Source organism: Aotus nancymaae, unplaced genomic scaffold, assembly GCF_030222135.1.
Source record: "Aotus nancymaae isolate 86718 unplaced genomic scaffold, 86718_ANA_hifiasm-v0.15.2.pri h1tg000007l, whole genome shotgun sequence".
NCBI lineage: Eukaryota > Metazoa > Chordata > Mammalia > Primates > Aotidae > Aotus > Aotus nancymaae.
This window is the reverse complement of record NW_026988418.1, coordinates 21,997,376-22,015,687: the sequence shown is the minus strand read 5'-3', so window position 1 is coordinate 22,015,687 and position 18,312 is coordinate 21,997,376. Positions and strand designations below refer to the sequence as shown.

The window sequence follows — 18,312 nt, the reverse complement described above, 5'->3', positions numbered from 1 at the left end:
TGATCTGCCCGCCTAGGCCTCCCAAAGTGCTGGGATTACAGGAGTGAGCCACCACACCTGGCCAGCAGTATCTAATTTCTTGAGAAACCATAAATTAGACAGAAGTGAGGTTTATCCTTCAGTTTCTAACAACATAATTTGTACATGGTGAGCACTCAGTAGAGAGTCAACAAAGCCTGGATTCTGTTCCTCTCTCTGTCTTGGAAGCTACTGTCCCTGGGCAATCATTTCAGCTTTCCAAGCCTCAGTTACCTTATAAGAGTATCACTGATGATACCAGCTCTGCCTGCTTCGCTGGGATACTGCAAGGATTGATGGTCATGGGTGTGATTTTTAAATTGCAAGATGTCTACAAATAAATTATACAATCATAAGTTATATTCTTAAATATTTGTAGAATTTTAAAATAAAAGTTGTTCAGCACTTAGGTGAAAATACTGAACGACTTCACAAAAGTGCTACCCAACCCTTTTCTTTAGAAAACAAAGGAAGAGGTGGGCGAGGTGACTCACACCTATAAACTCAGCACTTCGGGTTTTGAGGCCGAGGTGGGCGGATCACCTGAGGTCAGGAGTTCGAGACCAGCCTGACCAACATGGTGAAAACCCGCCTCTACTAAAAATACAAAAATTAGCCAGGCGTGATGGCATACACCTGTAATCCCAGCTACTTGGAAGGCTGAGGTAGCAGAATCACTTGAACCCGGGAGGTGGAGGTTGCAGTGAGCTGAGATCGCAGCATTCATTGCACTCCAGCCTGGGCAACAAGAGTGAAACTCCGTTTCAAAAAAAAAAAAAGCCGAAGCGTGGGCCACTTTCCAAGATCTCTCTCTACATGTCAATAAGTTCTGAAGGACTCAGCCCTAGGCTTCTGAGGGCGCCTTTGCTCTGGAAGCCCCGCCTTCTGGCACGGGAGGAGCTGGATGACGACGCTTCAACCCCGCCCGTGACGCGTTAGGCCCCGCCCCCGGGCTATGCTCGTCTCGCGGGATCTCTCGGGAGGACGTACGGGGTCAGGTCCCATCATGGCGGCTGAAGAAGCGGATGTGGATATCGAAGGGGACGTGGTAGCGGCGGCGGGGGCACAGCCAGGGTGAGGCTTATAGACCAGATCTCTCTGGGGCGGAGAGGGGATTGGATTCGACGAGAGGGCCCTGGGAAAGCTGCAGGTCCGGCAAGGGAAAAGGGAACAGAAGACGATATCTGCTGGGCCAGAGTCTCCTGTCGGCTTGGGAGGCGCCGCGCCCGCCGGCTTGTCCCGAGCCCAGCGGGCGGGGCGGTTACCTGGGTCTGTGGTACTCCAGTGTCGCTTTCACCTTTTGTCGGATGCTATGAGGGCACCGATTTCGCGTAGCACATTGCATTTGTTTCACATTTAGATTACTTTTTCCATTCCCTCCTTTTCAGGATCTCCTCGACAGTAACTAGAACTAGAGCAGCTACGGACGATACCTGAGCTCAGGGACTCTTGTTACCTTGCTTGCTAGCCATGTGACCTTGGACGAGTCGTTTCATCTCTTCTTCCACATGGGGATAGTTGTAAAACTTACTGAGAGGCTGCTTGACTTAAAGGAAAGGGGCCAGATTTTAGAGTTGGACAGTTCTAGGTTTTCCTTCTGCATTTGCTCACCCTACTAGTTAATAGCAGTGTGACCTTGGGCAAGACATTTAACTTGTCTGAGGCTCAGACTGCTCATATTTAAACTGACAATCATGATATGTACCCATTAAAATTGTGAGGATAAAGTGAAATGATTATGAGATACGCTTTAGCATATGGTAGGTGCTCTCTGAATTTGTTCTTTACCATCCTGTTACCCTCAGGGACAGTACTGTGAGAATCGAGTGAGGGATCACATTTTGTTTAATACCTATTTCAGCAGAACAAACAGCCCAGTGTGATTTGACACAGAACCTCCTTTGACTCCTTGCTTTCCGAATGAAAAATGAGTCTCCTTTTAGTCATGAAGGAGGCCTAGACTAGCCAGGAATCAGAAAACCTGAGGGTTTTTGTTTTGTTTTGTTTTTTGGGTTTTTTTTTTTGAGATGGTGTCTCGCTCTGTTGCCCAGGCTGGAGTGCAGTAGTGCAGTCTCAGCTTACTGCAACCTCCACCTCCTGGGTTCAAGCGATTCTCCTGCCTCAGCCTCCCAAGTAGCTGGGATTACAGGCACCTGCCATCGTGGCAATTTTTTTTTTTTTTTTGTATTTTTTTTGTATTTTTGTAGAGACAGTGTTTCATCATGTTGGCCAGGCTGGTCTCAAACACCTGACCTCAGGCGATCCACCTGCCTCGGCTTCCCAAAGTGCTGGGATTACAGGTGTGAGCTACCATGCCCGGCCAGAAAACCTGAGTTCTAAACTCAGCCAGTTATGTTTTTTTTAATTGTGAACAATTTCCTTAGAACTGTATTAGCTTGAACCATATGAAACTGCCAATATTTAGACCATTTTTTGTTCTATAAATTGGCAGTTTCATGTAGTTCAGCCTAATATTAGGGCCTCTGTGGACTGGGGAGAAGTACCACCCCAGTCCCTGAGGCACTAAGATAGTGTGTTTAGAAGTGTATCGTGAACTCTAAAGCCCTGTAAAAACGTGAGGGGTAATTAAACTCACAGAGTCATTGTCCCTCAAAGCTATAAGTAAAGCAGTCTAAAGCTATGCAGATGAGTAGGGAGCCCTTAATGATTGTTGACATTCATGTAGTTTTAAAATCTTGACCAATTGCTTTTGCATGCTTGATTTAATTTACTCTTCACAACAAGTTAATGAAATAGGTTGGCAGGGATACTTACTTGCAGTCTAGAACAAAATGAGCTGGCCTTGGAAACACTAAAGATTGATTACCTGAGGGCATCGGTTGTATTCTTCTTCCATAGATTTATCTCAGTTTTTCTGATTGTGTTTAGTTTTTCTCCCTTTTCTCTTCCTATTTTAGTTGAGCCCTAGGTGTACTGGCAGCACTTGTGGTAATAAGCAGGATGACAAAGGTTATTGGTTCCTGATGATGGTTACAACTTTGTCTTATACAACCCCAAGTATCATTAATATTATATTCTGGTGAATAGTGCCTAGTGGTGTTGGAGTTCCAGCCATATGGAATTTCATGTCATGGTACCCCCTGAAGTATGTAGTTAAATTAGTGATAGCATCTGTGAAACCCTTGAGGATTAATTTAATAGATGTCAAAATTAGAAGATGGCAGTAAAACTTTTTGGTTTCTCTTCTTCTCCTAACATTCTTTCTCATCTTCCTTTTGTTATTTACATCCTGGTGTTGCAAGGAGTTTTCTCATCGGACTTTTATTCACTGACCACACAGTCCCTCTCAAGACTTGAACTTCTCTTTGTTACGTTGAACCATATGAAATTTTACTAGTGTTCAATCATTTTTGACCTGTCAGCTGATGTTTCCCAAATCTGTTATCAACCCAGATCTGTCTCTTAAGCTACAGATCCATTTATGCAGTTTTTTGAATCTATCTGTACTTGGATGTCCCACAAGCACCTCAGTTTCACCTTATAAATTTTCCCCACCAAATCTGCCTCTCCACTCTTCCCTAGTTTAATAAATGGCACCTACATTCACCCAGTCACCCAAAGCACAGACCTAAACTTTATCATTCCTTACCTCCCTCCTACTTCTCTACCCTATCAGTTATTTAGGGCCTGTTGATGCTGTCTAAATATCTTCTCAACTGTATTCACTTCTTCCTGTTCACAGTTTGTCCCCTAGCTATAAGTTATTGTCACCTTTCTCTAGTATTTTTTTTTTTCTTAAGGCTGAATCCTACTCTGTCACCCAGGCTGGAGTGCAGTGGTACAATCTCGGCTCACTGCAGCCTCCACCTTCCAGGTTCAAGTGATTCTCCTGCCTCAGCCTCCTGAGTAGCTGGGGTTACAGGTGTGTGCCGTTACACCTGCACCTGACGAATTTTTGTATATTTGGTAGAGATGGGGTTTCACCATGTTGATTAGGCTGGTCTTGAACTCCTGACCTTGTGATCTGCCCGCCTCAGCCTCCCAAAGTGCTGGGATTACAGGTGTAAGCCACCATGCCCGGTCTCTCTGGTATTTTTAAAATCACTCCCTCTTAACTGCTCCTTGTCTTTTTGGCCCTCTTCTTTTCTGTTCTGAAGTTAGAGTAGTCTTTCTTACATCCAAATCTGATCATGTTACTCCCTTCACTGCCCAATTGGTTTTATGATAAAATCCTCATTCTTTAACTACCAGAGATTGTGTGATCCATGCCCCACCTACCTTGTTCATTCAATCATTCAGAAGATAATGAGTACCTTCTACATGTCAAGCACTGTTATATAACAATGTATCAAAACCAAGTCTATACTCTCATAGAACGTTCTAGTTAAATGACATAGACAGAAAACCTGTATATATGTCAGATGGAGATGGGTGGAGAAAGATAAAGAAGGAGGTGAATGACTTATCAGCTTTATCTTTTACATTTACCTGGAAAAATTATATAAGATTGGAAACTACAGGACCTCAGGGGTAGTATGAATACACTAGAAGGACTGGATTTGGAAAATGGGAGAAACAACAGAATTGGGGCAGATTAAATGTGGGTTGTGAAGAAAAAAGGGCAGCCTTGGATTTCTGGCTTGGGTAACTAGGGAGATGGTGGTGCCACTGACTGAGACAGGGAACAATGAAAGAGTAGCAGATTTGGGAGGAAAGGTGATTTCAAGCTTTAAACATGCTAACATATGGTACCTATGGAGATTCAGGTAGATATCCAGAAGTACATACCAGAATATGAGTGTTGCTGATTCTTCCTATTGATGAATAAAAAGATTTCTATAGTAAACTTGAAATGATAGTAGTTCTACTTTCTGAACACTTGGCAGACCTAGTTATTTGAACAAAGGTTTCCTTGAGCTGATAGAAGTCTCAGAATCCTTTATTTAGCTTTCCTGGTAGCTTCTTCCAGATCATAGTTGACTTTTTTGCGGAGGGGGCGGGGGGCGGGGACAGAGTCTTGCTCTGTTGCCCAGGCTGGAGTGCAGTAGTGTGATCTTGGCTGACTGCAACCTCCGCCTCCCGGGTTCAAGCAATTATCCTGTCTCAGCCTCCTGAGTAGCTGGCACATGCAGCCACACCCAGCTAATTTTTGTATTTTTTTTTTTTTTTTTAGTAGAGATGGGGTTTCACTGTGTTAGCCAGAATAGTCTCGATCTCCTGACCTGCTCTGCCCACCTCTGCCTCTCAAAGTTCTGGGATTACAGGCGTGAACCACTGTGCCTGGCCCCTCATAGTTGACATTTGAGATTAAACCTATTTGCCATCAACAATTGCGAGAGATGGTTGCTTTTGGAGAATAGTTCATTAGCCCCACAATTTATTATAACTACTGCCTAATTAAAGATTCAAATTTATAAACCTATTAATAGGTTTTTGCAGTCTTAGAAGATTCTTACCACTAGATTAGGTCTAGAAAAAGTAAATAACTTAGCAAAATATTAAATTTATATCATGGATTGAGCCCCCCAAAACTTAAATTATTCTGCCTTTTCAAATATGGGGTATACAATGTAATTTTAAAGAATTCTTTTTAGCTTAATGAAAAGAGTGAGATAATTAACAAAGTTTGATCCCCATGGACATTGAAAAGCCTCCAAATGAAATTAATTTTTTTAAATATATGAGTTGTTACTAAAACATCACATTTTTCTTACCTATTCACTGTACTATCCTTTGAGTATTTTCTGTTTTGGTTCTCATCTAGTTTTGTTTTGTTTTGTTATTTTATGGGTGGTGTTATCGATGGTGGGGTTTTTTGTTTTTTTGTTTGTTTGTTTTTTGAGACAGAGTTTCATTCTTGTTGCCCAGGCTGGAGTGCAATGGCATGATCTCAGCTCACTGCAACCTCCACCTCCCGGGTTCAAGTAATTCTCCTGCCTCAGCCTCCCGAGTAGTGTGGTGCCTGCCACCACGCCCAGCTAATTTTTGTATTTATAGTAGAGATGGGGTTTTGCCATATTGGCCAGGCTGGTCTCGAACTCCTGACCTCAGGTGATCTGCCTGCCACAGCCTCCCAAAATGCTAGGATTACAGGCATAAGCCTCCGTACCCGGCCGATGGTGGTTTTTGTAATTTAGATATAGCAAAAAGATTTAATCACAACGTTGAATTCCTGTATACACATGGGTACTGGTATTAATCAGCTGAAACTGCATTGTTGGTTCATAGTCACAGAGCATGTTGTGATTGCTGCTTTGGGGTATTGCTTTCCTCATGAGATTGTTTATTCTTGAGAACCAAAAGAAGTGAGCAGTCAGACTTGATATTTCACAACTGAGATATGGTAGTTTAGCACATATTTCACAACTGAGATATGGTAGCTTAGCACTACCATGTATTTCATAGACCAAAGAGGTAGAGCAGGCATTTCCACAATGTTAAATCTGTTTGTTACTACCTGCCGGTTTCTGTGCTGTGTAACTTACATTCATTAACTAGTATAATTTTCACTTATATACTCATTTTCATAATTATTACAGAAGCGATGAAAATACAGCTTCAGTTTTACAAAAAGATCACTATCTTGATTCATCTTGGAGAACAGAGAATGGCCTTATTGTAAGTATTTTATAAAAATATCAGGTGCATTAAGCTGTTATTTATTGCCTAGAGTGCTTTTTTTTATTTATTTGTTTGTTTTTAAACTTAGTGCTAGTTCTCAACTATCACAGATGTAATATTTTTCTTCTTTGGAAATTTAGAATTTTATTCTCATTGATGTCTACACAAAGAATTAAGAAAAAATTTAGAAAAAACAATAAAAAAATTTAGAATTTTTCTTACTTTAAAAATAGAAACCTCTTCTTTCTTTTGACATTGAAAAATGGACTGTTGAGAAACAGGTTTGGAGCCAGCTAGATATAGGTACAGATCCTGGCTCTGCCACTTCTCAAATTTGTGAACTTCAGTTTCTTTACCTAAAAAAGTGGTAGCTGGGCCAGTTGGCTCCTGCCTATAATCCCAGTTATTTGGGAAGCCAAGGCAGGAGAATCCCTTGAGCCCAGGAGTTTGAGATTACAGTGAGCTTTTTTTTTTCTTTTTGAGATGAGTTTCGCTCTTGTTGCCCAGGCTGGAGTGCAATGATGCGATCTCTGCTCACCTCAACCTCTGTCTCCTGGGTTCAAGTGATTCTCCTGCCTTAGCCTCCCAAGTAGCTGGGATTGCAAGCATGTGCTACCATGCCTGGCTAATGTTGTTTTTGTTTTTTTTTTTTTTTGAGATGGAGTTTCGCACTGTTGCTCAGGCTGTAGTGCAGTGGCGCAATCTCAGCTCACTGCAATCTCTGCCTCCTGGATTCAAGCAATTCTTCTGCCTCAGCCTCCCAAGTAGCTGGGACTACAGGCATGTGCCACCATGCCCAGCTAATTTTTTTGTATTTTTATTAGAGATGGGTTTCACCATGTTGGCCAGGATGATCTTGAACTCCTGACCTCAGGTGATCCACCATCTTGGCCTCCTAAAGTGCTGGGATTACAGGCATGAGCCACTGTGCCCAGCCTACAGTGAGCTCTGATTGTGCCACTGCTTCCAACCTGGGCAATAGAGTAAGACCCTGTCTCAGAGAATAAGAAAATGGGATTATCACAGGGCTTATTTCTTCATGTAGTAGTTACTTATTGAGTACTTACTGTGGGCCAGTCAGTAGGTCAGGCTTAGAGGATATGACTATAATGAAGACAGACATGATCTTGCTCTCAAGGAGCTTATATTCTAAAAGGGAGTTAGATAATAAACAGGTAGACAAACTAATAATAGATTTTGAAGGAAACAAGCAAGATGCTGACTGAGTACCAGAGTGGGGAGCTTAGTTTAGATTAAATTATCAGTGAGAGAAATTCAGAGGAGGTAAGATTTAAGTTGAAAATGATGGGAAAAAGGGTAGATATGTGAAAAGTTAAAAGAAGAAATTAGAGACAGAAGGAACAGTAACCACAGAAGCTCTGGTTGAAGGCCAGTGCCTAGAATATGTTGGGAAAGGGAGGAGTGGCAGCATGTGACACAGTTGGAGAGACCGGCTAGAGTTCTGTCATGCAGGACTTAGGAGTTGGATTATGCTAAAGGGTTTAAATTTTGTTTTAAAGGAACTGGGACATCATTGAAACATTTCATATAGATTTTATAGAGATTAGCAAATTTATTTTTATAAAATGAATTTTGGGTACTGTGGTAAAGATTGGAGGGAAGTAAGAGTGGAGTTGAAAGGACCAGTTAGGAAATATTCATAGCAGTTGAACCAAGATTTGATGATTGGGACTTGGCCTGAGATAGTTGCGGAAGAGATAGAATAGATAGATTTGAATTACATTTTGGCAGTAGAAACTGGCAGTAGAACTGGTTGATAGATTGGATATGGGCATCGAGGGAAAACGAAAGAATCCACAATGATTCCTGAATTTCTACATGGAATAACTTAGTAATAGTGCTTTTTGTAAAGTTGGGAATACAGAGGGAGAAGCAGGTGGAGATACGTGATGGGTGAGTTCTGTTTTAGATACGTTAAGTTCTAGAAGCCAATTAGATATCCAAGTAAAAATCTTGGATGGGCTCTTGGATATTATTGTCTAGAGCTTGAAGAAGACATATGAGCTGAAAATTTTTAACTTGAGGAGTTGAAAATAAGTGGGATCATGAAGATTGTAACTGAGGAAAAAGGAGAGTTAGTGGTGAGTTTTGGAAAGAGATTAAGTGTCTAGCAGAGTGTCTGACGCCTAGCAAATGGTTCCTTGTATAGGATGGCCATTATTACCTCATCGTGGGCAGGAGCATGAGCCTGGGAATCCAACAGACTTGGGTGTAAAGTCTTTGCTCTTCCACTTAAATGCTAGTAGTGCTGTGGTTGCACCTGTAAAGTATTAATGCCTATCTCAGTGTTACTGTGGTAATCAAAGGTAAGTCTGTGTGCTCAGTAAATGGTGGCTGTTATAATTTGTAATCATTGTGTTTTGTATTTTTATTTAACAAAGCATAGACGATTTCAAAAAGCAATAAATAAAAAGAAAAATGTATTCTCTTTTTTGATAGCCTTGGACCTTGGATAACACCATCAGTGAAGAGAACAGAGCTGTTATTGAGAAAATGTTATTGGAAGAAGAGTATCCTTTAATGATTAGGAGGAAAGTACAGGTCTCAGGGTGAAAAATCTATAAATGCAAAAATTACAAGAGGCCACTGTTTACTAGATGGATTTTATTCAGCCCCAGACTGCTATGATATATCATGTTACCTATCTATGCAAAAAGCAACGTTTTATTCCTCAGGGATTTTATTACTACTACATCTGCGATCTGATTGCATATTTTGAATTTCTGTCACTAGCTAACTATTAATGATATCTGAATATTGAGTAGAAATGATAGAATATTTAAGTCATTTAGAACCTTAAGTCCAAGCTTGCATTTTTAAACTTATATAAGCTGAAACCCAGAGATGTTAATTTGTTCCAAAGACTCAGAGTTGGAACATGTAAAAGTTCTTCTCACTTCATAATTTACAGGTGTTATGTGGGAGGAATCTAAATAAAAAGCACAAAACAAATACTATCAAATGAAGATTTTTTCCCCCTACATTTGCGGATCCTTATTTATAGCTTAGTTTTCATACATGTAAAAGAAAATAATTGAACAAAATGATAACTGATTTTATGATTTATAAAAATAGCTAGTCATACTCTAATAAGTAGGGGTTTATTAACCTCTTTTTCATTTTTATGGATTTCTCCTCACTATTTAAGCCAGAATTACTCTGTTCCCACTATTTCCTCTTATTGCCATGTTGATTTTAGAGTGCCTCTGTACCTTCAGTTGTCATCGGTTAACCCCATTTAGGCTTTCTTATTCTCTAATTCTCCCCAGACATTGCAATTATAGCCTAGATTATTGCTCTTCAGAGAAAGTCGCATATAATTTAAAATTTTCCGATCTTCTTAACACAAAGGAAATTAATTTTAACAATATATATTATATAAATATTTAAAATATTCTCATTTTAACATTTAATCAAGATAAAAACATTAATGAGATATTTTACATTCTTTGTTTTGTACTAAGTCTTTGAAATCCGCTGTGTTTTATACTTAGACTACATCCTAGTTCATGCAAATAGCATTTCCACTGGTTAGAAGCCACACATGTGGTTGGTGGCCACTGTGCATGTCTAGATAAAATGCTTAAGTAGTCAGTGGTTCACTTCCAGATATGGAAACAAATAATGAGAATATCTTTGTTCAGCACCTAGTACCTAGCATAGTAACTGACATATATAGTATACAGTCAATAAATACTTGTTAAGTGAAGAATATCTCAGGCTAAGCTTACAGTATTTCATCAGGCTAGTTTTAAGAACTTGGAGAGGAAGGTTCCCTGGTAGATTTGACCTAAATGTTTGCTAGACAGAGTCGCTCTGTCTTCCAGACTGGAGTGCAGTGGTGCAGTTGATCTCGGCTCACTGCAACCTTGGCCTACCAGGTTCAAGTGATCCTCCTGCCTTAGCCTCCTGAGTAGCTGAGACTACAGGTGCATGCCACCACACCTGGCAATTTTTTTGTATTTTGGTAGAGATGGGGTTTCACTGTTAGCCAGGATGGTCTTGATCTCCTGACCTCATGATCCTCCCGCCTCAGCCTCCCAAAATGCTGGGATTACAGGTGTGAGCCACCTTGCCCAGCCTAATGTTTGCTATTTTTATTAAGGTAAAGAAGATCCCTGGATTCTTCTCCATTGGCTTTAGAAATGTGGAAAATTAAAATTGCCTTGGACAACCAACCAAATTCATCTATTACATTCTCCATATGTTTTGGAAGAAAAGATTTAAACCAGGGTGTCCAATCTTTTGGCTTCCCTGGACCACATTGGATGAAGAATTGTCTTGTGTCCTACATAAAATATGCTAATGATAGCTGATGAGCTTAAAAAAATGCAAAATGATCTCATAATGTTTTAAGTTTACTAATTTGTGTTGGGCTATATTTAAAGCTGCTCTGGGCCACATGTGGCTTGCAGGCAGCAGGTTGGACAAGCTTGATTTAAAGAGGCTGTTTCTTCTTGTAGTCACTTTTTTTTTTTTCTTTTTCCCCCCTCCCTTTCCTCCTCTCTTCTTGTAGTCACTTCTCATCGGGAAGACAAGGGAACTATTAACATTTATATAGCACACATTTTGTATAAGTAATGTAAATATTACAGTCATATAAAAATTACATGACTGTAATATTATTTAAAATGTTTCCTTAATAATTACACAGGTATTATTTATCTAAAAAGTCACTACCGGAAAAAGTCTGGCTTGATCAAAAGGAAGATGATAAAAAATATGTGAAGAGGTAAAATCAATATATAATATTTCTAAGAGTCTGGATTATATTTTTAGAAACCTTACACACTTCCTTATTTTCTTTTTTTCATGTGATGCAGTCTGCAGAAAACAGCAAAACTCATGTATGTACTTATGTTTTACATTTCTAAATCCTTTTTTATTAGTTAAAAATTAAGGAAGAATTTTTTTTTTTTTTTTTTTTAATTATAGTTGGCCTGTGGAAAAGCCCTCTTGACCTTGGGTTATACAAAAACATTAAGTAGATATGAAAACAGTTTTTTTATAATGATATTGGAATGATACAAGTATAATTTTATGATGATATTTATTTGCCAGAATTTCTTTTATAGCCCTACATAGGAAATTCTGTCAGATTGTGGAAAATATAGTTATCTAGGGATTTATGGGGAAATTTTGAGAAGCTGTTTTGTGAGAAGCTGTTATGTAATATATTGGAATTGATTTCTTTCGTTCTGTCCGTAATTTTCATCCAAATTTTTATTTGGATTTGTGGCTTTCAAAAATTATCTGGAGAAATTAACTACTTAAAAAATACCCTTTCCCTATAATTGAAAAAACAGTATTTAGCATTTATGAATTTGGAAGTTTATGGTCCCTTAAAGGGTGGCTTTACACATTTGTAATTGCCCAATAGGTTGAGCACTGAGCAGGCTTTTGCTTTTGTATTTTGCTGAATAAACAACAAAATGAAGTTAACAAAAGGATTAATGGCTTGCTTAAATTAAATTGGTGAACTTCATCAGTTTTATTTTTAATTCATTCAGATAATGAATTTTAAAAGCAATAAGTACAATGCTATGGTTTTTTACTTCTTTTCTATCTTAATATTTACATGTATTTATATGAAAGAACTAAAGAGATAATATTTCTGGACCCAGTTTAAAGTCTTACATGCCTATCAGGATTTGGGAATGTATTAACACCGACTGCTTTGTATACAGTCTAAGGGAGCCTTTTTGTTTGTTATCACGTTGACTTCCTTTGATGTCTCTTAGTGTTACCCTCACTCAGACCCAAGGATTATGTCTTTTGGGGCTCCCATCATCCTGAGCTAGAGACACGTGACAGGGTAAATCTCTGCCCCCAGGTAGAGGCTGTAGCCTTCTTGTTTTGTTTGTTTGTTTTTAATTCTTAGACTCAAAGTATTGAATTTAGCCCATGGCTATCTATAACCTTTAGTTACATAAATATGGAATGTTACATTTCAGAAATTTTTTTTGCAATTCCTTTTTTTCCCCTCAGGGTACACTCTACAAAACCAGCCAGTTACTCAGTAAAGTGGACGATAGAAGAAAAAGAGCTGTTTGAACAAGGGCTGGTAAATAGAGCAATTTTAAATTTTTAGTAAAATAATTCTAGAAGCAAATATTGGTAAAGTTAAAAGATTAAATTAATTTATAGAGACCTGAATTTTCATTTTAATTATAGTTATAACACCTTTAGTTCTTCTGTAGTTAGAATAATGATGTTTATAGTATAGTGCAAGAGAATTTCTTTTAACATATCTAAGGTACTAAAATACTAAAATAGATTTAGATTTGTAGTTTTCACATTCTTTTGGTATTATCAAAATCTAAGAAATTGAGGTGTATCTGTATATATAACACCAACTACCTGGATTAAAAGACAAAATTATTTAGTAGTCTCTTTTTTTCGAAACAAAACAAAAACTTGTGTATTTGAAACTGGGTGATCAGCTGAGTTTTTATTCAGAGAATTTAGCATTATATACACTGTCTAAATAAATATTTCAGCAGCTGTAAATGAAGACCAGAAACATTTATTTTGTGTGAATGTCTGTTACACTGAGATGTATTTAAATGTCCACATGCCGCATAGTGGAAAAGATACATATTCTGGTTTCTAATTCTGAAAATACCCCTTAATATGAAGAAACTAAAAAAAAAAATACTTAGGATTTTTAAAAAATTTTTTTACTATCAAGATTACTCTGTATCTTTTCCTTTAAGGTGCATATTACCTAGTAGTATTCTAAGTAATGTTGAAATTATGTATATATAATACATTACATGTATAGAATATTTGTATATATAAAATCATGTATGCTAGTTGAACTATCATTAACATTTCTACAGATGGTGAGAAATGTGTTTGCATTTGTATTTTAGTCAACACCATGACATCTATATACTCTATGATATTCTTATATAAATATATAAACTATCTCGAAGATTTTATCTCTTAAAGACTTTTTCCTATACTGGTGATGTTTTTTGTATTTATTTTTCAGTCTGTTGCATGATTATCATTTATAGAATCTAACTTTAATTCATCAGTTATTTATTTAAGATTCATAACAACTTTGGTGTTTTGTCCTTTATCAAAGACCAGATACATAATATTAGGTTTTGGAGGGAAGGCAGGGGTTAAAAAAAGATACACACAAGGAGGGCAGCTCAACAGCAAATGCAGGATTTAGGTCCAGCATAAAACCTACAGAAGTGGTGGACCAGCCTATTGCCAGAGCCACTGCTGCTTAGAGCCTGAGCAATTTATAGGTACAGGCAGAAGGGGTCTAGGCAGTATGGCTTGCTGCCCAGCAGGATATTGATAAGATGCTCCCATAATGAGGCAGTTCTGGCCCTTGTTCTGGAGGGATGTCGTTGTGGTGTTTCAGGTGTTCTTGAACCTTTGTCCAGCAGGATATGATAGGGATGTTTCTTTAGTTGGGCCTTTGTCAGCCTTGTGGTGAGGTGGTTAGACAGGATATTTCTCATGGCCTGAACCCCTGTGAAATGTTTCACTTTGACCAAGGTCTGCAGAATAGCAGGGAGCTTACAACATGGTGCAGTTTGTACTAACACATATATACATACATATGCAAATAGATTGAATTTAAGGCTCAGTTTTAGGCTTTGTTTTTATGTTGATGGTACTTATGGGTACTACATTTGCATGGTTTAAAATTCAAAAGGTTCCTAAAGTTATAGGATATTAAGTCTTCTCACTCTCATCTTAGCCTTCAGTTCTCTTTGCCTGGGGTAACCAGTGTTTAAAAGACTCTTTGAAAAAGGAGTCTTTCCTTCCAGAGATATTTGTCCATACATAAGCAAATATGTATTTATTTATACAGAGATACGTAGACGTTTGCCTATCTACATTAAGGGAGATTTTAAACTTGGAATGTTTTCCTACACAAAAAGCATGAAATTATTAGTTGTATTCTCAGCATTTCTTACCCATTAATAAAGTTTGCTTATAGACTGAATTCTCTCAGGCTTATAGGGAATTGGGTGGTACTGAATGATGAAGAAAGGTTTTTTCCTTCCCTTTTTTGGGCATGGGACTCTCCTTTTGCTCTGTTTTGAAACTGGTCAATATTTTCTTTGCTCCTTTTTTTACTTTTTTTTTTTTCTTTTTAGAAACCAGGCTTTTAACTCCTGAGCTCAGGTAGTCCTCTTGCCTTAGTCTCCTGAGTAGCTAGGACTGCAGACACGTGCCACTGTGCTGTGTCTTTCCCCAATTTTTCTAGTGCCCAAGTCCCTACTTTTCTACTAATCATCCCTTAATCCAGATGTGTCCTGTTTCCACAAATGCTCCATGCTACCTACCAGTGTTACCTGTTTGCCTTCATCCCACAATAAAGATAAGTAGTTCTTCAGTAAGTTGATCTCAGCTAGGTGTTAAGAGCAATATTAAATAATTAACTCATATTTGCTAATAATTTTCAGAAGTACTTGGAGTTTAAGAAATTGTCTATATGTCATGTTTTCTAATGAATATCAGAAATTTACTTAAATTAAGCTTTATCATTTTGGCCAGATCTTTGAAGATGATTTGCTACCGTAAGGCATGACTGCCTGGCCTGTAAATCTAACACCAGGGTCAGCTTTCCTAAGTTGTTACTAGTTGTTTGTTTTTTGTAGTTTTAAGAGTTCTAAAAATTTAGAATTATTGAGCTACCTTAGGAAGTAGAGAATATCTTATGTTGGGGATATTTTAAAGAGGATTTATGTATTATAGTTAGACTTGATACCTAACAATCCCTTTTAGCTGTCAATTTATGTGTTTCTTTCTGTTTTTGAGAACACACAGGAGCTCCCTCAAGTTCTCAATTTTTTTCTCTCCACAGCTTCAGTGTTAGGAGTTGCACAGCCTTTGACCCTGGGGTACGGGAGGTGTCAGAAGGCATTAGTTGTAGGCTAGGCAACATAGTGAGACCCTGTCTCTACAAAAAATAAAAAATTAGCCAGGAATGGTGGTACGTACCTGTAGTCCCAGCTACTGGGATACTGGGAAGGTGGAGTTGGGAGGATTGCTTGAGCCCAGGAGGTTGAGGCTGTAGTGAGCCGTGATCACACCACTGCCCTTAGCCAACAGAGTGAGACTCTGTCTCAAAAATGAAATAAAAACTGACAAAGACATTACCAGGTGAAAACCAGAGTTTATTAATATGTGTAGCATATACATATTCAAGACAAACTCAGTGGTGAGTAATCAAATAGGTAATTTGAACTCTTGCAGCTTATAGCATTTTAACAAAGAAGGCATTTATTATAGGACTTCCTCATTTGTGATTTAGTCTTTTAGGTCAGTTCACTGTGATATCTGATAGAGTAAAAGTCTCTGCTGCGAGACACCTAATGGGTATTGCAAAATATGGAATCTGGTTTAAAAAAATGTTATGTTGAAATTAGCACAGAACATGTTCAGTTGATCATATAAATGGAAAATGTAACCTGCACCCCTTTCAGGCACTTATTTTAAAAAGTTATTTTAGATTTGGAATATCATAACTTATAATATTAATTCATACAGTTAGGTGGTATCTTCATTTAAATAGTTACTCTTTTAAAAAATTAGTTTCTACCTGTAATCCCAGCACTTTGGGAGGCCGAGGTGGGTGGATCACGAGGTCAAGAGATCGAGACCATCCTGGTCAACATGGTGAAACCCCGTCTCTACTAAAAATACAAAAAAATTAGCTGGGCATGGTGGCACGTGCCTGTAATCCCAGCTACTCAGGAGGCTGAGGCAGGAAAATTGCCTGAACCCAGGAGGCGGAGGTTACAGTGAGCCGAGATTGCGCCATTGCACTCCAGCCTGGGTAACAAAAGCGAAACTCCGTCTCAAAAAAAAAAAAAGTTTCTAAATCATTTCCATCAGTTTTCAGTAGTTCAATTTCAAAAAGAAGAATGTAGGCTCTGATTTTAAGAGCGTAGTCTATATAGAAGACTTTACAGTGTGCTTCAGAAAATAAAGATTTTTTTTTTTTTTAGTTTTTTTTTTAAATGTGGCAGTTGCTTGGACTATTCATAAGTAAATTAATCAAAAGCAATTTTTTTCCATTTTGATAATACAGGCTAAATTTGGCCGAAGATGGACCAAAATTTCAAAGTTAATTGGAAGTCGCACTGTTTTACAAGTGAAGAGTTATGCAAGGCAGTATTTTAAAAATAAGGTAAGCAGAATATCAGTATCCTAATTAATAATGACAATATTTAGAAAAAACAAAGTAAGCAGAAGTATTTCTTTAATTCAGGCATTAAAGTCTTACTGTTAAAAGTTTTTAAAGTAGTTTATGCCCACAGAGTACTATACAAAACCTCCGAGCGTATCTTCAGTGTTGAATATTGCCATTAAATAGGTATCATGTTATTCTTCTTAATCTTACAAAGTTAGAGGAACAAAATAGTAACTGCTCAAAAATATCCTATAAAGCAAATTATATTCCAAAGAGAAAACCATAGTGATCTTATTGTTTCCTCTGGAAAATAACTTTTCTTTTTCAAATATTTGCATTGTAGAAACTTTTAAGAATTATTAGCACTTAGAGGAGGTAAATGCTATTATGATTCTGAAATCTGTTAAATAGCAATGAAATTTTTATAATTCTTGTGAAGAATTGTCTGAAACTTTAATAAACTGCATTTTTAAGAAAGGTTTAATTGTGGTCTGGTTCCTTAATCTTTTAAGTAATTTGTGCTATATGCTTGATATTTAGAATTTTTAAATATATTCTCTTTGAAGTTAGGAACATAATTATATAAATTTGGAAGTGTCTTGAGTGAAATCTGATACTTTCTTTTCATGTAAATAGTAAGTTCTACCCTGTATATAAGATTTGTTTCAGTGTTAGCTAGACATAGGTAGTAACTAATGGAATAGTTTCATCATACATCGATCATATGCTCCATATTTCAACCAGACAAGCATTTTCTTTTCTGTTTTGTTTTCTTTTTTTTTTTTTTTTTGAGACGGAGTTTCGCTCTTGTTACCCAGGCTGGAGTGCAATGGCGCGATCTTGGCTCACTGCAACCTCCGCCTCCTGGGTTCAGGCAATTCTCCTCCCTCAGCCTCCTGAGTAGCTGGGATTACAGATGCCCGCCACCAGCCTAGCTAATTTTTTGTATTTTTAGTAGAGACGGGGTTTCACCATGTTGGTCAGGTGGGTCTCGATTCCCTAACCTCAGGTGATCCACCCAACTCAGCCTCCCAAAGTGCTGGGATTACAGGCGTGAGCCACCAAGTCTGGCAACAGAAGCATTTTCAAGGCAGCTCACCTAGGTTTAGTTAATACCTCAGGACAGAATAAAGCTTAACTTTATTCTTACTCTTAGGCTTCTAAGATACATGCTGTGTATCTTGGGGTGCCAGTTATACTTAAAGACCTGGCGTAGAAGGGTACATTTTTCATGTTGTAAAAGGGATTAGTATATTATGAAATCAATACAGAATTTCATCTGAATTTTTAAAATTATAGACAGGATACTTGAAATAAATAGCAGCAATGTTAAAAGTTATTTCAGGCAATATGTCCAAATCTCTTTTTCCCTCCTGCTACCCTTTCATTCCCTATGTAGTAAGCCAGTTAACGTCAGATATTTAATCATGGAATTTTCTTATGATTCAGGATCTATAAATCACCTTTTTCTGAGAGCTGTCATATCCCTTATGTATGTCAGTCATTTATAAGACTTTTCA

General features: G+C 37.9%; 1 protein-coding gene across 2 annotated transcripts in view; it reads left to right on the top strand.

The window, feature by feature from the left end:
• The first annotated feature begins 1,013 nt into the window (after window positions 1-1,013).
• Window positions 1,014-18,312, top strand: part of MYSM1 (Myb like, SWIRM and MPN domains 1) — a 44,716-nt gene continuing 27,417 nt past the window's right edge. For both annotated transcript variants that reach the window (XM_012442759.3, XM_012442758.3), the window contains exons 1-7: window positions 1,014-1,092; window positions 6,519-6,597; window positions 9,061-9,131; window positions 11,276-11,353; window positions 11,445-11,468; window positions 12,610-12,685; window positions 16,691-16,789. In XM_012442759.3, coding sequence (XP_012298182.1) covers window positions 1,025-1,092; window positions 6,519-6,597; window positions 9,061-9,131; window positions 11,276-11,353; window positions 11,445-11,468; window positions 12,610-12,685; window positions 16,691-16,789 — 495 coding nt within the window. In that variant the 5' untranslated portion in view covers window positions 1,014-1,024. The remainder of the gene's footprint in view (window positions 1,093-6,518; window positions 6,598-9,060; window positions 9,132-11,275; window positions 11,354-11,444; window positions 11,469-12,609; window positions 12,686-16,690; window positions 16,790-18,312) is intronic.